The sequence below is a fragment of the Labrus mixtus genome, chromosome 5 (genome assembly GCF_963584025.1).
Source record: "Labrus mixtus chromosome 5, fLabMix1.1, whole genome shotgun sequence".
Taxonomy (NCBI): domain Eukaryota; kingdom Metazoa; phylum Chordata; class Actinopteri; order Labriformes; family Labridae; genus Labrus; species Labrus mixtus.
In genome coordinates, this window is record NC_083616.1 from 19,748,710 (window position 1) to 19,771,882 (window position 23,173).

Here is a 23,173-nt window from a genome sequence, read left to right on the forward strand (position 1 = left end):
GGATTTCTCAGATACCTGTAAAGATTGAGCTTCAGTATCAAAAATTGACACTTTTACAGATTTGGGATGAAACCTCCTGGGGTTGTAAGAAATAATTAAAGTAGGGTCTGCACAATCTTTTTATTGAGAAAGTGTGGGACAATATCAATGCAACAATATATCGTTGAGGCAGAAATCTTGGCCAGAACCAGGCTCATGATGAACTTCCATCTACCAAAACTGTTTGAACAATTGGATTGAGGGGGATGCAAGAAGAAGGATAGGGACAAACGGGGGGTGGGGGGGGGGGTCCATAGCAGCAGGCCGTCCCCACAAACGATCCAGAGGAACCTATGAGAGCTCAGGAGATCCCAGGAATTGATTCCTTATATTACATTTTCTTAGGCAGAATTAGAGACAAATACCCTATCCTATACTGAATTGTATCCTGAGGATATATTGTGATGTTAATATGGTATCTTTCAGTAAATCTTGCAAATTGTTTTAGCTGTTGCTAGCTAGCTGATTAAACTAATGTTAGCTCTTTGGCTTATTTGAAAAAAGCTTTCGAACAGCAGATTTTTAAAAAATATTTTCAGGCATCTTATTTTGTAGAAAAACTTGAAAGAGCACCCTAATGTAATAAATGCATCTCTTGAATTGCTTCAGTGGACATTTTGAATGAGGAGTGATTGGGTAAAGTATACACCTATCATGTGTGACACTGGCTGTAATATCTTTAGCGTACACCTTAAATATATTGCACAGGAGAGCAGAGCAGAGCAGAGTTTTTTCAATGTAATCCCACAAACATGCACTCTATTAATGTTGTGGTCCTGTCCTCTTCCTGAGTAAGGCCGGGCTACTACTGGAGGTTAAGTCAGGCGAGCTGAGCCTAGCTGGTTGTGAAGCTATGTGTTTGGACATTTGCTGTTTTTAGGAAGCACTTTGCTTATCTCATGGCAGTCGACATGCATTCAAATCTGAGTTTGTGTTAATAACACAGATTGAAGGAGAAAAAAACAACCTGACCACCATGAGACATTTTAAATCTCAAGTTGCGACCCCACAGTCTCCCCACATCATCTCACTTTAATAATCTGACATGCTTGAAAGGCAGGAGTGTTGTTACTGGTGACACGCACGGTTCCGCTTGGCAACCAAAGCTTGCAATTTAGACCATAGGTGGCATTAGTCACCACCGTCAGCAGCACAGAGTGGGTGGGCGACACTTGAGGGCCTGCTAGACTTGTTCTCATCAGCAGCAGAGTGGATGTGTGTCTTTGGCGTGCTGTCAAATTAGGGTTGCTACTGTCACAATGAAGCAGACACACACTGTATGTCACATTCTCTGAGGGCAAGTTTCTCTATGGGTTTGTGCCGCCAGTGAGCAGAGGCTGCAACGTGAACAAGTGAACCGTGAAAACGAGAAAGCGCTGAGGCATGGCATTCCTGAAGAGCTCAGTGTGGACAATGATCCATTTCAGTCATTTCTGCTCAGATTTATTTCCTCTTAGCTCTGTGGAGGTTTTAAATGGAAGTAGCATGACACGTTTAAGTCGAAAATAATGTGAAGCTCTCCCAAAGCTCTTCTATCAGTCAGTCATATGAAATCATTTGGAAAATGACAGCATCTAGGTGCACAGTCACAAAGACGTAGCCTGCTAGGATAGATTTATCAGATGGGGGTCAGTGTTTCTGTTCAGGGCAATTCCATTGTCATGCCTGGCAATCTCTGGTGCATTAACCCCCCATAGCCATGCCATCTTCTTGCCAGCTCAATTAGCATCGCAGTGGTGTGCTTGTCAGCAGCTGTGATGTTGGAGGCATTTTGCGACGAGATTGTCAGCGCCGTAGAGGGGGGTTCCAGTGTTGTGCTTGAGTGTGAGACCTAGAGCGCCACATAGAGGACAATACAGGAATAACACACGACTGTACGATTCATTCAACTAGTTTAAAGACAAGCTGGAAAATATGCATTGGCTAAATCCTTGAACTGCATTGTTGCACATGAATATTCAAAATGTCCTTTTGTTATCGCTTTAAAATGAATTATCTTCAGTGTAAATACCAACTAAATGTCACCCAGTAATTTTCCTTTTGCATTTGTAAAATCGAAAGAAGCTAGGGGATTTATCTGCTGTTTGATTTCTTCCTTGCCAAGATAGTCAGGAAAATGAATAATCGATATATACAGTCCCTGTGGATCACTGATCTCAGATTTACAGCATTGTTTTGGTAAATAGCCCACAGGCAGCCTGACTGCCAGTTAAGTGATGTTTTTATCACTGTGTTTACCCAGTGCGTTCTCTTTCTGTTCATTAATGTAAAGTCTCACCTCTGCCTTCAGTATATTATAATATGTAGAGCACCACAACAAAGGGCACCATTTAGCTTTCATTCCTTTTTGTATATTTAATGAACAAACGGTCAAAACGGTGTTGCAACAGGCCTTGAAATCCCTTAAAAAAAGGACAGCAGAGCTTTATTTTGTGTACTGTATTGTTATGTCACATCAAGGTTGTGACATAATATTTCATATATTAATAACAACGATATTACAAAAGTTGTCTTCCTGCTTTTGTTGAACGTTTGAAACACTGTGTACAAACATCAGACTGCCATATATATATCTGGTCACTACAGCCACAGAACTTTTGATTTGTTCCTCAAACTTAACTTTAAGCTATACCAAATGCCATAAAGATATCAAAAGTGTGGCCCTTAAATCTTGATTTTTAATCTAGAAGTAACCCTGAAATTCTGATGCAAGTTCTTGTCATCGTAAGATGTAGAGGATAAAGTTTACCACCAAAAGGAGCTCTGACTTTGCTCCAAGTGACCATCTCTGATTTATGGAAGATAACTTTTAGGGAGATAGTGTCAGGAGACCATTATTCAAACAGCTGCAGGTACAAGGATCAATACTGAACAACCCCGAACTGTGACTTATTAATACTGAGGCGAAATAGGTTTGTGCTACTATCAAAGTATCAAACTTTTGTTCAAATCATTGAAAAACAGCGTTGTTTTTCTCTCTGTCTATATGCATGAGCTGGCCAGTAAGAGCTTACTGTTCAATGTTATGCTAATGAGAACAACTCCAGTTCTTTCTGGCACAGACGCATGCTGGGAGCAGTTGATTAATTCATGAAACTGTTCAACATAAAAGTGTCTGCATATTTTCAGAGAAGTTTCAAAGGGAAAACATCTGAGAGAGCAGAAAGGACTGTATCTGTAGTGTCCAGAGTGAATGCTGATATCTTTAGGGCACTTTTAAATGTGAGAGGTCATTTAATGGCTCTGATGACAACATGAAGTTAAGATGTCTGTTTTTTTAAATCATGGATAAGTTATTGGCTTCGGCAAACTCACAGGGGACACTTCCCCCAGACACCTTCAGTTTTAGGAAGAGAAGATAAGGTTATGACCAGTTAACGGGTAGTTGAACCTTTTCGCACGAAACAGCCTTTGGCAGAACAGCAGTCAGCGAGCAGAAGAAGCCTCCCTGTGTGTGTGTGCGTGTGTACACTCCTGTGTGTAAGCCTGCCAGTGGCACCGACTAGACTTCTTCCTCCTCTCTGGCTATGCTGTGCACAGACAGACAGCTCGCCCACAGCAGCGCCAGCTCACTGCCTTAATATGTTTTGACAGAGAGCGCATTATCACAACTGTCGACGCCCATCTGCAGCACGGAGCATGAAGCTGAGGAGAGCCCGATGATTATGGAGCTTCAGAGGACGACCTGGTGGATCACCAAGAAAATGAACTGTCAATGACTTTGGTTTGTTTTTACAGGCACACAGATTCACAAATTAGACTCATCGCTAAAATAATTCTGGTTCTCCTCTTGAGTAGTGCTTCATACACAATCTAAGTACATTTTCTAGTTTTGTCTTCTTTTCCAATATTTTTTCACAGCAATATGATCATACATTTTTGAACAGCGCCCTCAACTGCATTTTTTCAGTAACTGCTCATTTAAAAAAATGTGTCAGCAGTGGCACTGTGAAACAGCTCGGTGGTGCATTTTTCCATCTATTTTCCTTTCTTGTTTCCCTTCTGATCTTTCTTACTCATCCTGCAGAATCTGGAGTATATTCCAAGCGCACAGTATGTGCCGGGGATTTCTTAGAGGAATAACTTACCAGCCGTACCCGTTACCCGGCTAATAGGCTTCACTGCAGATCTTTTTCTGCGTGTTACGTCCCTGCAGTTTGCTGCTCCCCCCCCCCCCCCCCCAACACTCTTCAAAATCCAGCCTCAACCTGAATATATAATGAATGTAAATATCCAGTGTGAGTTTGAAACCACTCTGTTGGCTAATCAACTGCAATATTTCCCCAGCTCTGGCTACACCAGGAATAAACCGAATCTGTGAGCACACGCCTGGCATTACGATCATAATAATACGCTTGAGATGAGAAATATTAGTCTTAAATAGATGCTGCATTCATAATTCCTGTCTGGCACAAAGCCATATGAGTTGGCAACTGATTGCATGCTTTAAAAATGAGAATTTTCTTTAATATGGAAAGAAACAGTGCTTAAGATTGTGTTTTTGCATCATTTTCAGTGCTTAATTGGAGAAGAAAGTATCTTATTTTCCTCCTACTGGACTGCAGGTTTTATCAGCTTACATCTGAAGCATATAAACGTGTCTCAGCAGCTGGTTCAAGGCAGCAGCATTATTACAACCTCACCGGGGATAAAAACCCATGGCCACGTGCTGCCAACTTTGTCAATCCCCATGCAGGACATTAAATGCTGGCTAATGCATGTTTTATGTGCTCCTGCTGATGTTTATAACCAGATCAGCCTCGCACACTGCAGTCCTCTTATTCACCACAACGTGTCTCTGTGCTCACACATGTGCTTCTACACCTGTTTCTCCTATACATGAACGCGTCTGCATCCTTTTCTCTTTCATTCGTTGCTTCTTTCTGGATTCATTCCTTCATTTGCTTCCTTTTTTATGACTGCACTCAACGGAAACCAAACTAGACACCCACAAGCACTTACAGCACAGACACAGTCTCCACAAAAGGAGATTTATTTTTTATGTGATTAAATAAAACCACATTATTCATTGATCAACATAATTTTGTTTCCCTAGACATGCAGTTTGAAGTGGATAATACTAAAGATATTAGCAGAGTGGAAAGGGCCCTTATGATTATGTATACAGAGGAAGCTGACTTAGTACATATTGCAAGTGATTTTACAGGCATATAGCTGCTTACAAACTTGGATCTTAATCACGACAAATCGGCTGTTAAGAAGTATATTGGATTTTATTCATTTTTTCCCACTTGCCCCGAATATTCCATATCCTTTATCTTAAATATTGCAGCGCTCTCCTCACAGGTCCACTGCTCTAATCCCAGAGTAACTATCATCAGATCATTTTATGTGCTGCTTCCTGAAGGCTGAGCTCAGAGTGCCATGTGCAATGAACGTGAATTGTATTATATGTTTCCTAAATGCATTACTGATGGTCGTTCAGCTCATGTGGGCCGCTCTGGCTGCATTAGAAATAAACCGAATTGGACTGTAGATCATGATCATAAACAGGAGATGACCACCAGTATTAACAAGAACTGCATTCAATTCATGCCTGGCACAAATGGCTTACATTTAAACCACAGACCCAACCATGCATTGATCCCTTTCTCATACAACTGACTTGTGTACAATTCCTTCTACTTGCTAAGTTCTCAGACAATGCTGCATTTTTGAGCACTTTATATTATAAGCAACCATGGGGGTGGCATGGTGTCCCAGTTAACTGTAGGAAGGGGGAGGTATTGTCATCAAATCTGTGTCATGTTCTCCCCGATTTGCATGTTTAATTAAGGTGCTCCATTTTCTTATATTTTCCAAACACATGCAGGACAGATAAAAATAATGACTCGTGGCTAATAAACGGTGGCATAAGTTAAACTCACTGTCAGCTGCTTCAAGGCGTGTTTCTTGTATGTCTAGATGTGATCAAGGGATGTTTATTCATCTGAAGTCTTTATAATGAATATAAGTGACTACAAGGGATTTTGTGGTTTCTTTTATGTAATTATTACCACACTTTCTGATCAGACACATTCCCTGTGTTGTTATTTAACTCTGTGTCCTGATTGAACTTTTGGGGTTTTTAATGATAAAAAAAAATGTCACAAAATGTTAGAGGCAGACTTCTGATATGAATCAGTGACACCAAATTGCAGCTCTCTTTCTGTTTGTTGTTGCCCACAGTTTGTCATGAATCACACTGCCTGGTACACTCGAAACACTTATTCACTGTTTGAATATGATACGGCCTATAAATGTGCATCTTTGCTTTTACCTTAACTGCAGCACATGTGGACATTTTCTTCATCTTTATGGTGAATGCATAGTGTGACAGTATAGGCAACGTGTACAAATGTCAGGATTTTTCCATTTTTATTAAGCCTGTGAGGAGAGATTTGAGCTGCCACTAAGCTCATTTCTGTTGAAATTAACTGACAGATGTATGTTATAGTCCAGGTGTCACTTGTTAGTCTGTTTCAGGTATTTCCATGCAAACCAGCATGTGTTTGTTTTTTTTTGGAGCACACCTGCTCATTTGCCTGTAGCACCTCATTACTCTGGTGATCCTTCTGTGGTCAAACAATAGTTGAGAGATGCTGAATATTGGGTGTTTCTGTGGCCTATAGTTCGGACGGACTTGAATAACGAATATGAAGGTAAATGTTACCACGAAGCATCTAGAAACCATAGAAACAGGTATCAGGCGATGCTTGAGGATCAATGACAGGCACGTCGGCCTGATCAGAAAGAGTCGCGGATCGATACCTTTTACAATCTCAGTTATGTAAGCACATTGGGGAGCCCGTTGGGTTGGCCGACTCGTTGACGTTTCGTCGTGACGACGCGTGACTCTCGTGGACGCACTGGGATCTGACATCTTCATCGGGGATGGAGGAGAGCTCGATAAGCTGGAGACAGGCTGCTGCTCGCCTCAGTGTAGCTGAGGAGCGTGTGATGCGGCAGGCGGGGAGACTCTCTCTCTCCATCCTCGTGCAGCACCAGTGAGTCGGGGGATGCGGTTTTTCGGCGGCGCGGCGGCGGTCGCTGAGTGAGCCCGTTCCGACAGCAGCAGGAGAAGGAAAACGAGGAGGGCGAGGAAAGCATATCGGCCGGTCTCTGCTGGAGGTATAGCGCGCCCGGGAGGCGGAGAGGCAGGCATGGCAGGCGCTAAGCTGACGCCCTCACCCTCGGAGATCGACCCCGACGTCAAAACCGAGGTGCAGAAAACCCCCGAGCCAACCTGGGTCAACCCGTCCAGCCCTCTCCGGACCATGGGCTCTTTCGGGAGCGATGCCGGCCAAAGGTAGCTGCCGCAAAGTCGCATGCTTCTGAATGCAAGCCCGCTCGCACACACGCAGCATCTTCGGGGTAACATGATGCTGCGAAGCGCATGGTGCATAAAGTCCTCCTGATAACTTCGATCGTAATTATAGGGCAAAAGTTGCGCCGTGATGATATTCAGTCACCATTAAACCCGTTCACCCGTTTATTCTGACATCACCAGGTGGTATGAGCTATTTTCCACACTGGGGTTAATTATAAACACAAGCAATGTGCCTCTTTATGACTCACTTTTATGACAGATTGAATGATGGCAAACGCCTCAATCATGTTTCTAACAGCATCACTGGGATTCTGTTAATGGCTGCAGTATAGTCTATATACTGATTACATAATTCACTGGATGCTGCATTCCCATTACAATTTTATGGATCCTGGTGTTCTGATTGGGTCGGAAAAATCTTATTATAGGCTTCCTCTGCTGAAAAAAAAAAAAAAAAAAACGTGTATTGATAGGTGTAATAAAAATGCAAACCACAAGGGGTTGTGTTGACATACCTTCATATTCAGCTGTAGAGAACACATATGTTATCTGAGCATGCCTGCAGCACTCAGCAGCCTGTGCATGCAGACGTCCACCTGCCAGGACGCCCTGCTATCATTTGGTAGACAAATAAGATTGTGGTTTGTGGGCAATGGGCTGATCCTAGTAACAACAGAGTGAGACTAAATGTCTTTTTTTCCTCTCAGGGAGACAAAAGAACTTGAGAAATGCAGAATTGCTGCCATTGAAGCTCACGCTGGCACTCTTACGGGCAGGTTATTTGAGGTTGGTTTGGCTGGAAACAGACAGGTTGTGCTTGTTTGGCTGCGTTTCAGAGACCACTGCACAGCCAATATGCTTCTGCTGCAGTTAGTGTGTTCTGACGCTTCGGTATTTACAGCACACAGTTTTCTTGTCTATAGAAATACTTGAGGGAACTGACCATTTTGAGGCACATAAACTGTATCTGAGAACTCTTCCCTGAAACATGAAATATCCAGACATTTTGTTTGTGTAAAACACATGATTTACTTCACATTCATATTTGTTTGACAAAGGCAACGACATTTGCATCTGGAAAAAAAAAAACATAGAAACACATCCATTTGAAATGAAATGTCAGTATTTTCAAAATGGTAAAAATCATAATAGGGGAGCATAGGTTTCTAAAAAGTAATTCAGGATTCAGGAATATTAGATTATCAATTACTGTAAATTATAACCCTGGAGCTCTATTCTGTGAGCTCTAGTTTTATATTGACCAATTTCTTGCTCTGCCAACTTTACTAGAACTATAATTTCCATCATTATTAGAAACCCATTGATAAATCTCCATCACAAACACCTGGGATCTTTAAAGTATTTCCTAAGATGATGAGTTGTTCTTTACTACTGAATGTGTTGTTTATGTTGACGCTAATGATGACTGATGATTTGAGCTTTAGATGTCATAACAGTCTGCTGTCTCTCAGCAGTAATCAGCTGCAAAGATGGACCTGTTTATTGAAAGCAAGATAAAACATAGTGAAACCCTGAATGCTTTTAGTAACTGCCCAGGACTAATGGTCTACATGTTACTATTTGGAAAAGACACAGCATGTCATCACTGTTATTAAAACTAGCAAGAATCTAGATTGAGATCAGTGAGAGTATAAAGATGCTTTGAACATTCAGACATTATAATGATGATGCTGCAAAAAGCACGAGTGACTGAATGAATGTTAGCTGCAGGTGTAAGGATTTCTGTAAGACTACCAAAGGCCAGTTACCTCTTTGATTTCTCCCAGAGTTGTGTCACATTCAGAACTGATGATGGTTGTAATGACAGTTTTAAAGATTTATTTTGGGGCTTTTTAATGCCTTTATTTGAGAGATAGGAGAGTGGATAGAGTTGTAAATTAAACACTAGGCCACTGGCACCCCTAATGACATTTTTTAAATGCTCCAAGACAGGTGTCCCTTTGTCAATACATTAGTAAGTAAATGTATATGTCAATATATTTTCTACTTCCATCAGTGTGCCTTTGTCTTTATGAAGTTATTTTAGGGCCTTTTTGCCTTTATTAGAAAGGACAGCTGAAGAGACACATGAAATGTTGGGAGGAGAGAGCGGTGGATGACATTCAGTAAAGTGCTGTGGTCGGATTTGAACTCACATTCGCTGCGGTGAGGACTGTAGCCTCTGTACATGGGGTGCGCGGCATAACCACTATGCTATCAGTGCTCCATATGTGTTTTATTTCTAATTGGCTGTATGACGAACCTTTCTCCCTGGCCAATAAAGTTGAAGTCATTTCAAGTGAGCGTTTTATGGGAGAATAATGATCATGGCTTATGCTATAGGCAGTAAAGACTGATGGAGATGATGAAGCTCCTGTTGTGCTGCTTATAGGGGTTTGACAAGATCTCGCAACAAGACAATATTTCTGGTTGAGGTGAAAACTGTTTGCGATATCAGTACAAAGACGAAGATCAGCAGCCATCAAAGTCTGATGCGGAACAAGAGTTTACCATAGAAGATCCCCCCCCACCCCTTTTGAATCATTTGTGTGGCAGCCAGAAACGGATCACAGCTGATCCATGAACCGTTCAGATAATCCCCCTTCGGTTCGGGCCGCACATGATCAGCGGATAGATAAAAACTTTATCATCATTCAAACAAATGTAAAGTGATATTTCAGTGTGTATGGTTACTTTGATTCAAATGCTCCTTCGACTTTACTCCATTTAATCTCATCGTTTCCTTCTTTGTCATGCATGTATCAGCTAGTGGCTGCGTATAACATCAATCAAAACTTAACTTCAGTAATGTTACATCCTGTTGTACACTGCAGCTGTTAGCTTAGCGAAACAAAATCTGCTACAGAGCGCTGCGTTAGCTCCACAAACTAAAGATAAAGATCCTAACAAACGCTTTCTGTTTGTTTTGTCTGACTCACAAGAACAGCCAGTGCAGACACACACATTCACTACCTGAGTGTCTGTGTGTGTGTGTGTGTGTTAAGTTTCCAAAACTGTCAAAGATCATGAGAGATTACGAAAAAGATTTTTGTACATTACAGCAGACTTGTTATTTTCAGAAAGATTTCTATTTAGACTTTGTTGATGTCCCTGATGGAGGATAACATGAGGCATCTTTTTATATTCCCATCTGTTGTCAGATTTTTAAAAGCACTGTCTAAATAAAAAAGAGAGTTCAGGTTTATGTAACTGCTTGTATTGTTATTGAAGGAACGAGTATATTGTGAAGAAAAGGACGTGATACACCATTAAAATATATGGAGATGCATTTTGATTTGTAGTGCTGTTAAAATGCACAGTTTGAGTCACGTTTAGCTGAGGAGTTTTTTATTCTATTATCTTTATCCATGATCCAATCCGAACTGTGAGATTTGTGATCTGTTGCACCTCTAGATGCAGAATTTTGGGTACCCGTGGAAGCAATAAACAGCAACAGTTACTGTGTTGCAAGTGTATGCAAGCAGTGACATTATTTACATGATTAATAAAACATGAAAAAATTGACCTGCATTGATTTTCATTTTTCGGACTTTCAATCGATTGGAAGACTATTTTTCCAATCATATGTTTCGCTTTAAAGTTTTATTGAAAATAGTGTCAAAAAACATCACCTCGTTTTCGTGAAACAAATATAGTGTATCGTCTCCTCTCGTGAGCTGAGTTTATCGTCACACCCCTAGATATCTAATGTCTTATTTGTTGAAGTTTTCAGATCTGTTGGAGTGATCCGTTTCTGAATCAGCTGTCTATTGATTGGAACTGAGATGAAGAGCAGATGCCAATACGTTTCTAGTAAATTATTACCTTCATTCAATGCCCCTGTGTATGCATGGAAATCTTATTCATAATATTTGTAAATGGCGGAGGCTGTTAAACCTGATGCATCAGTTGGCCAGTTTCCCTCCTCCGCCAGCTTTGGACCACTGTCGACCATTCAGTGTAGTCAGGCTGCCGCTCTCAACAATAAGTTCTTCTACATTAAATGGATGAATAAATGCTTGGGTGTGAATGTCCTCTAGGACCGCTGTCCGTCTCCTGCAGGCTGACAGGATGTCGGGAATCAGAGCGCCTCCCAGGTTGTGAAATATGATCAGCGTGGGATTTGTGTCCAACTGGCTTGAAAATGAAAGGATGAGATGAGTGACAAAATCAATAATCTGGCCTATAAAGAATTTATCTATTTCTGCATAATTTACAGCACCTGGGAATCCATTTTATGTGTGGGTTTATTGGTTTCCCTATGCAGTATTGATGTCTTAATACTGGCAGTAGTAAATAGACAAAACAAGACTTGGAGGATCTTCAGTAACAGAGGGATCGACCATCTTTTGAACACAGGATGTGGTCAAAACAGATACTGTAGCACAGATTTATTTTGGCTAAACACCACATTGCTTCTCTGTGAAAAAATCTGTTTGGAAAATGGGCATTTGGTTTGTGCCGGGGAGGTGTGCAATGAATCTGAATTTTCAAGCCTAGTTGGAACTCAAAGTCATATTCTTATTCAGACTACAGCTGTGTATTACAAAGGATCAGGATGATAAGTGTTTTACTGGATATGGACGAGCAGAGAGCAACTTGGTAACAGCAGAATTTTGACTGACTGATATGCAGCATAGACTTTCTGTCATTTGACATTTCAGCAACACTGAGCCCTCTACAGAGCTTCAATCTGTCACTCCAATGCAATGCTGCTTTTCAAGCAAATATGCCAAGTTGTAACACTTGTTGCACTTTCTGTTTTTTTTAATGTTAAAGTTTCTGTACAGTTAGCGACACTATGGAAAAGCAACAAATATGTAACATTGACTACATTTTGTCCAGTGTTTAAATGCTCCTTTTATCCATGGACACATTTTTTAATATATATATATTTCTTCAGATATTTCTGCTTCTGCACTTATCCTTTAATTGACGGTTAAATGGATTAACAAACTGGGACACAGAGGGAGATATCTGGCAACCAAAATCCTTGGCGGGATATGAAGCTAAGCTATAATAGGTACATGATCTGTGCTCTAGCAAAGGAGCAATTACATCAGGAAGTCGCTGTGGATTATTGCAGGTTTTAATGAAGAGTCCCTGCCAGAAACCGGTTGCTTTAACACCATTTGTTGAAATCAGAATAGAGAATATCAGCTTCTGTTAACTATAATGTATCTGTATGGAAAGAAAAGGTGACTGTTGAATATGTTTAAAGTAGGCTATATGTTGGCTTGTGATCTTTGCCAATATAGGAACTGTTTCAATTACAGTATGTTCTTTTTTATTTTTATTTAAATCAATTCATTTGCACAATGTAGCCTCTCTTTTTCTCTCCTCCAACACACCTTCTCTGATCAACCTGCGAACACTTTCATGCAGTTAACCCCCTCAAATGGGGTAAATTATGTTTCTCACACAATAACACATTATACTGTATATTCCATTCATTAACTTCAATGAATTCCATGGGGAAACTGTGAATATTCTGCTCAGTCTTAATCTGAATGTTAAAGACTTCCCACCAACATGACAAACTACAAGCTGCCTTGCCTTATAGATCTTCATTATGTTGCAGAAGCTAAATGAGATTTCCCTTTGGTGTAAGCAGCAGCAGCGGTCTGTTGGGAAATAAGAGAAAGTAATGGTCACGTGCTCGGTTTCATTAAATGATAAGATTAATGTAGATGGAATAAAGGCGAAGCAGCTCACTGGAGTCAACTAATGAGATGTACTACTTTGCAAACCTCTTGTGCTCTTCTTGTTTAAATCTCAAAAAGTGCATCCTCTCTTCATGGTAAGATGTTGGCCTTATCGTGGCTGCTCTCCAAGACATCAAGTTTTTATTGTTCATGGAGTAGTTTCTCTGCCTCTTAAAAAAACGCTCCAGCTGAATTCTTCTTCATATTACTCTGCTGCTTAATTACACTGTGGTGGTAAATACTTGTACGACACATCCATTTTTTAATGGCACAGAAAAAAGTATGTGTCCTCCTCCTCCCTTTTGTCTATTGTTTATTTATAGCGCCCTGCTTTCGCAGAACAATTATGCTTTCATTTCGCTTTGAGTGTCCTGAGGTTTAATGAGGGGTTTCTAATGTAGCCCTTGGGTTAAATTACATGTTGTCCATCTTAGTTCATTAAACCAGGAGGCTGACATCTCTCAGCAGTTGATTGGAGAGTTGAAAATAACGAGCGCCCTGGTTGTTACGTCCCTATGCAAAGTGAACTAAAAAGACCTTCCATATCAGAGGAGGAACAGATTTCAGAATGCATGCTAGTGGCCTGTAGTTAAGTTTCTGTAACACCATGATACTGTGAGCGTATGCCTTGCCGTGTGTCCTATATAACATGTTTATATGTACCCTTGCACATACAGGCCAAATTATCGATCACAGTCACCATCTCACTTGTCTTCTCCTGCTCTTTAAGAGCATTAGCTAGCAGAGAATCAATTACAGAGCTGATAATGTGGGGTGATTTGACTGAAGCTTCCAAAATCAACAGCTAACACTGTCAGCTCTATTCTGGTCCAAGAAAAAAAAACTCACAACCTTGGCTTGGCTGTGCAGAGTGCAGAGTAGCAGCAACACAGACAATTAAAATCTGAATTACTTTTGAGGAAAGAAAGGACCAATCTGATTGGATGACAGTGCTTTATAGAGAACTCTCTGGAATGCCAGAATCATCAAGTCGTAAATCTGTCAGATCTTAAAATCGCAGACTTATTCTATCAATAAGTGATCAAGGCATCAACAGGGATTGGCTATAATATCTATTATAGTGAAACACAATATAGTAAAACTATTGAAAATTCTACTGAGATATTAAATTGGTATACGTTCAATGACATACAATTTGAAGTTTGTCATCAGTTTGGGCACTGAGAGGCCAAAAGAAAAACTAGTGCTTGTACCATACTATTTGTTATGGCCATATTTTACCATATTTTACTTAGTGTTTTTTCTATATTTCCATTATTTTAAAGAGCCCATATTATGCCCTTTTTGGGGTTTGTATATTTATTCTATGTACCTACTAAAGTATATTCACAATAGATAAAGTTAGAAAAAAGTGTCTGTTTTCATGTACTGCCGCTCCATGCATCGGCTCGCTTCTGACTCTCTCTGTAACGCTCTGAAGTGACCACGTTCAGAGTCCCCACGTGTGCCAAGTCTGATCTGGTTGGTCGGCCTGTCGGCTCTGCCGTAATTGGTCAGTTGCTGAGCACGGTTCTCGGAAATGTCCCGCCTCTTTTACCATATTGGGAATGCAGCCACTTTGGCTCCGAGGGGAGCAAAAACATTAGCACCTTAGCACTACTGTGCTACCGCAGGCTACGGCATATCGTGGGCGTGCTACAGAAGTTAACGGGCGTGCAACATGAGCTGCTGGGCTTTCCACAACAAGCCAATGGGCTTAGATCAGTGATATCACACTGACAATGACGTCGGACTGACACATTTTTATCGAGGGGGGCTAGAACCGAGCGTTACATTCGGCTAATGCTACAGCTAACAGGAGGAGGTAGGAGAAGCCGCGTTTCCGCGGACTTTGAATTTTTGCACATAGATGTGCCTAAACATGCACAGGACACTTGGAAAACACACAAGAGCATATAAAACCAGAAAAAGCAGAATATGGGACCTTTAAAGTTATTTGGAATAACCTGTTTAGGTGTAAGGAAGTAAGAGCTGCTGTAGCTAGCACAAAGGTGCTGTTGCCATGTTTACCTACAGTTTGACATACCTGCAGACAGATTTAGAACTGATATTTTGCTGTTGACCTGAACCAAGTTTGAGGTGTTCTATTATAATGTTTTAAGGACAATTTGCAGCCATTCAGATTCAGGTACATTATATGAGGAAGGTAAAGTAAGTAGGTGTGAAGGATTTTGTCCACAGATGTTTATAAAGATACTTTAATATGTACAGGGCCAAGGGTATGGTCAGAATAATGATGCTAAGGGCAAGAACGTTTTGTAGTCTTCTTTTTTGTTTTGGTTGTTTGCAACAGGAACTCTGCTTTTGGTGTTGCTTCTTAACCAGGTGTTAAGTTACCCTGTGAGACTTGTCATATTTTTGGCAAGTAGAACTTGAGCTGTCTGTGGGACATGTGAGGAACAGTATGGGAGCTGTAGTGTGTGAAAAAATGTTGGCAAGCTTCCCGACGCAGGTTAACAGATGGAAAACTACATATCCCATTTGCCCTTGAAATTGCCGCAGAGATGGGATACGCGAGTGTATGTGTGTGAGGCCATCCCACTTTCAGTCAGTCAGTCAGTCAGGCACTTCTCACTGACAGCAAATTGAAAGCACACTTTGGGTCGATCTGTACTTGCTGGATAAGTTGCTCAGCTCATACGCAGGATTCCATACCTGCTGCAGAGAGGTGAGGATCAGTCTTGGATGTGATTTAGTGTTATTGAAGTAAGGCATGAAGGGCAGAGTGATGCTAGCTGCATGAATATTATTGTTTTTATGATGAAATAAAGGCAGCAACAGAGTCAGTGTGTTGACTGTATCTGTTGAAAGCTTATAGATCGAAAGGGCACATCTGTTTATCTTAGCTTTTATACTGCTAAAGCTCTTAGCATGATAGCATCTTTACTGCCCATTAAGCTGTTGTAAAATAGCCATCAAATGGACAGTGAGCCGTAGCTTATCTGGTTGTTATGTACAGCATCCCTCATTAGCTGACTAATAATTTCCTAATTACTTTATTTCACCTCTGAGCAAGCTTTACAATTTAAAAGCTGTAAAATAACAAATGCTGTCTCACGTTCATACTTCAATACAGATATTTCTTGGCTGTTATCTGATAGATCCATATTTTTTTTTACCTTTTATTTCACTCGTGCACAAGAAGTCAATCGTAAAATTAAAATAATTTGATATTTTATTGAATGGGTTTTTCAAAAATATAAAATGTTCCATGAATTACGAATAACTATGAACCCTAGATGATTTCCAGTTCATTAACAGTCCCTGGCAGACATAGAGCTACTATTAAACAATCACTGAACACTGGGAAATCAATAAATGACTTTCAGTAATGTTCAAGAACACAAGGAAAATTATCACCTTACAACTTATTTCTTACTTTCTGTTCCTTTGCCCCTCTAACTCTATGAAAGATTTTTGGAAACACACACCTTGAGGATGTTTGTTTCCACGGAAACACCAATCTGATTCTTAAAACACATTTTGGACATTTTTAGACAAAGGAACCAATCAAATAATATTTTTTTTATCAGAATGAAAATCATACTTACTCACAGCCCTTCTCTAATGTTAATTATTTCACAAAATAAACATATTTAATCTTTCTTGTGGTAGGTTTGGAAGATGGTACTTATGACTTAACATTGTGGATGTTTCTCTCTTGTCAAGGTTTCACTAAAAGCCGTTTGACTGTATAGGAGTTCCACAGCTGAATATTTTATTGGGTCCTGGGGACCACAACAACCGACTTTGCTATGCTGTTGAAATTTCAAATAGCTCTTGATGAAGTACTGACAATGGTACAGGTCCTCTCCTGTGACCCAGCTGCTTCCTGGGTTTAATGGACTCTCCATTAGTACATTTCAAATGGCGTTAATGGGATGATGATGTAGGTTGTGTCAGAAACTTTTTAGTAATTCCCAAATGCCAAATAATGACCTAACAACACGCATTTGCTCAGGTTTTTTTCTTTTTTTCTGACCGACAACTTAATAATTTTAAAGATTCAGGGATGCCAACCTAAAAAATATTTGTAATGATCTGCTTCTGCTGAAATTTGTTATTTTTAGATGTGCTTTGCATTGGTTTGCATTTATACTCACACTTAAAAACCTCAAACAAACCAACCAAAGTGCCTGAATGGCATGACATGGTATTTGTAATTAAATAAGCCATTAACCATTGTTGTCGAAGAATAATAACTGTTCCTCTATCAGGACTGAATGTCAATAACACAGTGAAATGTCAGACATTTTATAGAGAATAGTTCACAGACGAAGAGCTGTTTTTCTAAAATCTCTTTTGACTATTCTTTTTTTCTGTCTAAAGGGATAAGGGAACTTTGTTGAACTTAGTTGCATTTACCATTTATTTTAAGAAGAAAAAAAAGCTCAATAAAATGTGGTCAAGATAATGCAGCTATTATATTTGGAATGTTTTTATCAGCTCATTTTAATAATGTAAAATACACTGAGGAAACCTAAAACAATAACGTTTATTAATCCTATAAACTTGCAAAATACTTTAATATGAATCAAATGTGTTGGTTAAGCCAGGTATTTGCCAGTGAAAAAATAAAAACAGGATTGTAAATCTGAAGATTCTAAAGCCTTCAGTCTTGATGACTGTTTAGCGGTGCATGCCTTTTGAAATCAAACAGACTAAAGGATGCTGTTATATAAAGTGACGCTGTGTGCATTAGTCAGCAGTTGCTGGCCGTTGTTCCACTTAATTCAGCTCCAGCTGGTGGCATATGGTGTGTTACTTATGATGAATGAAAGGACGATTTTAGGACGTTTTGAATGGATTAAGAATCGTAGAAATTATGAAATTGCAATTGTGAATCTTTTTTTCCCCACAAACTTAAATAACAGTAATGATGGCTCTTTTTTATTGGTGGAATCCATCTGGCATGGTACTAGACCTCTTGAACTATATCATATTAAGAGAATGCAGCAATAATTCATAAGGTCTTCTTGCTTTTTGCTTCTTGATTCTTGCTCAGCCACAAAGTTCACATTGTCCTGTTCTACCTGTTGCTTTCCAATTATCTGCCTTTTTTTTTTTTTTTAAATGAATATGTCTTCAAAGAAAACATTAAAAACAAACTATTTGATTCCTCAACTTTTTCAAACTCTGCTTATAGGCTTCAGTTTCAAAAAGGAGTCATAGCTTAAGGGTGCACAAAAGAAACTGTGTGTAACTTTTGATCCCCAGCCCATTACAAGTGTCTATTTGTCAGTCATTGCGATCAATATCTGGGTATGTCTCTCCGTCTGTCAGTTCCCTCAGTGTTTTCTCCATGGTCATCTCAATATGGTAACCTATGAGATTGACTAAGAAGGTGTGTCCCCTGGTCCCCTGTGGTTTGCATTAAGTGTCCCATCTGTTTGTTAGTCGACCAAAGCGCTCTCTGTGATTAACTTCATGTATGTTTTTTTTTTTAATTTCCTTGTCAGCTGTTTATTTATAGCCAAGAATTACCTTTTGTATCTTTCATCAAGCTGAGATACCGCAAATTTCCAGTGTTAATGTTAATATTTATCTCTAAGAGGAGTCCTTAAGGTGACACCTTGGCTGAAAAGACCCGTTCACTGTGCAGTAGGAAGCAGCTGCTCAAACAATGGATCTGACACAACCGTCTGTGACATTAAGTATGTTGTACGCCAATGTTTTGTGTAAATTCCAAGGTTTTTACTGATCTTTCCCCAAAGAAATCTATAATTCATGGTATCAGATCCAATCTTTGACATTCCTGCTGCACAGAGGGTTGTTTAATCTAGCTGAAGGTTATAAAGTGGTTGCATTTTGTCTCAAGATGCAAGTGAATGCAAATAATTTGCATTGGCATCCTGAGTGGCTTCTTCTCCTTCCTTTTCCCTGCTTTCCTTGCCCCCACTCTCTCCTAACCTTTGCCTATCTGTGTCCATGTGTGCTGCGTCCAGGTATCAAGAGGAGTACAGTATGGACTCAACCAATGCCCAGTAAGTCCCTGGTAGCATCATGCTTGCATGGCATGGATTGTGTCTGAAATGGAAACTGTGCACTGGACTGTTGGGGGAAAAAAAGTTTGCAAGCACTGAATCACACATGTATCATACACTATGGGTTGTGCATAGACTGGATGTGGAAATCATGCCTTGAGCGTGTGTGGAGGTTACATTACATTACAGTACCTGTAGAAAGCACTGTCTGTTGAGGTTATGGCGAAGAATGCAGAAAATAAAACCTCTATTTGTGGCTCCCTTTTCAACATTTGTCACGGCAAAGATACAAAGAAGCTGATTAGAAGCAGTTTTACACAGATTTGTTCTCATTTGGCCAAACCACAGGAAATGGTGAAAAGGCAGCCTTTTTTATATATCACATAATTCTAGGTGTATTATCTGTTTCTTGACTGATTGTTTGCACTAGTCTTCACTCTGTCAGTAATGTCAATTCGTAAGATCAGGGCTTGAAGCATTCATGTGAGCAGAGATGACAGGCTCTGAAATCATTACGTTTCGTGATGAAATAGGTGTTAATAACACCAACGTGTGAGTTGTTTGTTCTGTTCTTACTGTGTCTGTGCATGCTGCTGAGTCACTGATCATAAGAATGTCTATAGCACTGTTGTGTAATACATTTAGAGTCAATTCAGGTTTAAATTGCCTTCACTTTGGCAATTGGGAATCCTCTGCAACACCCAAGCTGTCAAGAGGTGGTGGCATAGGGTTGTGCAATCTAAAGGCCAAACCAGTCATTCACAGTGAAAATTGAATTTTGGGGGAATTTGTTGAAGTGGTTCTCTCTTTCTGACCCTTTTTGGCTGAAATGTTTTACTGAACTAAATGGCTAGTGTGTGCTCCACCTTGTTGGTGTCCAACTGCAGCAAATAACTCTGCGTTGCTTGTTTTGCAAAGGCACCAGAAAACATCATTAATCATTATAACAGAGCCCATTTTGCTAAATTCTTATTTATTTATAACTTACACATTGATTTATGGCTGAAGTGGGCTGCCCATGAGCTTTGGACGGAATAAAAATGGGACTGCTAGTCCTACAGCTGTTCAGGTGCAATGGATTTAACCATCAGTTTGGAAATCAGGATTTTGATTTGGGTTCATGACAGGTAGGGAAGTCAGCTGTCAATTAATCAGTACCTATTCCAATTTTGCGTTGAATTAATGTGAAAAGAATGAGAAACAATGAGGCATGAAAGGCAGATTGTGATTGGCTGTGATTACCTATCAACCAAGTAAATTGGACACAGAGTATACAATGGCATCCATGAAAACCACGGCCACTGGAGTGGAAACAACAGCAATGTAAAATGCAGCCAAGTGCTGAAAGGCAAACAAACATCGATAAGACCAAAATATAAAACCATGTTTTAGGACTATTTTATTACCCTGAGTATCAAAGCGTTAAAAGGTAAACTGTAAAACTCTATATTATAGGTCTGTCTTGGTGTCACTTCTACTTGCTTTGTTTTTTGTTGGAGAAATGACACCTCTTCATCACCAGAGGTTTAATACTTTGACATTTAAAAAAACATTCAATCAATCATAACACGACATCATTTATTGTCAAAAAACAAACCAACCTTGGCAGAGCTAAACTAACTCCTGCACAGTTTGATTAAACTACAAGTGTCAGGATACCACTGTTTTTTTAAATTCTCTCAGCTGATGCTTCACGTCATATCACCTTTATTCACTTTCATACTCCTAAAGCTCAAGATTTTCTGTTCCGGTTCCTCTAATAACTCAGGGTTTGTACGCTAGTGTGCTTCCCTCAGCTTTTGGGTATTTGCCTCTACGATTTGCTAGTTTGAGACAGTAACAAAGCGGCATCTTTATGCGATACATAAATAAGTTATTGAAAAGCAATGAATTGTGACATAAATAAAACTGAAATTTGTCTCAGGAGCCAAAAACAAACCTCTTGAATCTGTAACTTATCCTTAATGAAACATTTACCAACAGAACAGCCCCCATGTTTTTCTATTAAATAAGTCAAATGAATTATAAATATTTTCTCTGCCATTATTTTATTACTGTCTGACAGTCACTTGCTTTTCTAACCATCATATTGTCAGTACTTGCCGGTAGTTTTTCAGGTCAGTATCAGAGGTCTCACCACTCAGCTGTGGTGGGCTGCAGCTTAAGTGTCGTGTTCAATGGGGGCTGTGTTGGAAAGTAGATTGTTATCCACTGGGACATGCTAAGTGGAGAGCTATAAGCATATATGCTGACATGCAAGTCCTCCCTTCACCGCTGTTATCGTCTTTAGCAGGGATCCTCTCTGACAGAATATAGAGCATTTTGTGCTATGCATGATGTAAACCCTGATGTAGTGTGCTACACTGTTCGCTTTGTGAACCTTGTAACACGTTGTCAGTGATCACTTGGCACAAATCACCCAAACGGTCTGACATAACACTTCATATGTCCTGTGGTTGAAGGTTTGAGCTGCTTTTATAATATCACAGGAAGTGACATGCGATGAAAGTGAACGTTTGCCACTGCATACTCAGAAAACCACAGTGTTTGGTTTCAGACTGTGCATGTTCTTCTCAGTATGGAGGAGCTCGATAAAGAGACATGGTAGGTAACAGGATTTAGAACAAAATCATTCTTGTGTGTATCGGTAACATTAGAGTGAAGATATGCACTGTGCAATATTGAAATTAAGGTTGAACATTTTCTGTAACTCAATTTGAAATAAATGTTGTGTTCTTCTTTTATGAAGGCTTCATGCGTATAGGGCCTTGAAAATGCTGATTTCCTGCTGTAGTCTTTTCAAAAGGCATTTATGTGATCATAATAAAGCCACAGTATCTCAGGACTGGGTGCAGAGTAGCTGATGGGTTAGGAGCGCTTTTACTGAAGGGGTACTGTTGAAGTAGACTAGACACATTTTTTAAAAGTGAGTTGAACGTTTTTAGGGCATTTCACAGTTAAGTGTGCAAGCTTGTAAAGCACACAGATATGAAATTAATGCCCCACACTTTAGTTCCAAGTAATTAATTTTTTTCCACACAGTTTCCATTCACACATTTAGACTTGAGTTTAAAGCGTCAACAAATCAGCTTCTTTATTATTCCTAAAAAGCTTTATTAAAAATGTAATGTGTATGAAGAAGTGGAGGTCATTCATGTCATCTATTCTGATAACAGACTTGTTTTTTTTAATTTGCCATTTTGGCATATTTGGATGACAGGGTCAAAGTTAAGTGTTCCCTGCTTTATTGTCCATTGTTTTGTAAATATGACCAGAAAGTATAAAGTGAACACGGTGCTGTACTGAAAACAACTTGAAACTACTGATTGAAACAATGAACGTATTAATAAATGTTCACTGTGGTAGTAAATGAACTGAAAAGTTTTGATCTTCTGGTTTGCATACAATAGATTTTTTTATTTTAAGCCAATGAAGTTGCCCCCTACTGGTGGCCATTAGAATGAATGCAGTTTTAATACCATTCTGCTCTGGCTTCACATTTGAAAACAAGATGCTCAACTACTTATTCAGTCACTTTTTTTCAATTTGCATTTTTCTTCTGTTTTTAAACATCCATGCCTTACTTTTTATTTGTACAGTTTTAGGTTTAAGATCTGCTTGCAAATTTAGAGAAAAACACATTATAAACGTTATAAACCTAACCTTTATTTTAGTATTAAACATTAGATGTTAAATGAAATAAGCTTAATTTTTTTGTGTGGAAAAACAAAACAGGTTGACATTCAGGGGAGAATCATGCCTTCACCATTTAAACTGAATGTATTGCAGAGAAGAGAATCAGATATGTTGGAGGCCTCGTTCATCATCAATGTCATTACATCAAGTTCCTATTAAATTGTCTCAAAGCACTTGTTTATCTGATAATTTTATAGTCTCTGTACCATTTCTCTTTGGGAAATTGCTGCATGTCAAAGATAAGGCCCATGCCCCGCAGCAATTTAGCTGTCAGTTGCTGCTGCCCTTTGATTTGTCACCTTCACAGACAAGAAAATGGCCTCACAGGCTTTCTGTTTCCCTCTGAAGTATAGTTTCTTTTTTTTTTTGTTCAGACGTTTTCTCAGACAGAGTAAATT

The 23,173-nt window shown here is 39.6% G+C and overlaps 1 protein-coding gene across 10 annotated transcripts in view; it reads left to right on the forward strand.

The window, feature by feature from the left end:
* Positions 1–23,173, forward strand: part of kcnt1b (potassium sodium-activated channel subfamily T member 1b) — a 68,967-nt gene that overhangs the window by 7,608 nt on the left and 38,186 nt on the right. The window contains exons 1-2 of one of the 10 annotated variants that reach the window (XM_061038421.1): positions 7,097–7,348; positions 19,041–19,079. The exons of the other annotated variants lie outside the window; for them this stretch is intronic. Of the exons in view, the coding sequence (XP_060894404.1) occupies positions 7,203–7,348; positions 19,041–19,079 (185 nt within the window). The 5' untranslated portion in view covers positions 7,097–7,202. Of the gene's footprint in view, positions 1–7,096; positions 7,349–19,040; positions 19,080–23,173 lie in introns of those variants that run through there. 10 annotated transcript variants of the gene reach the window in all.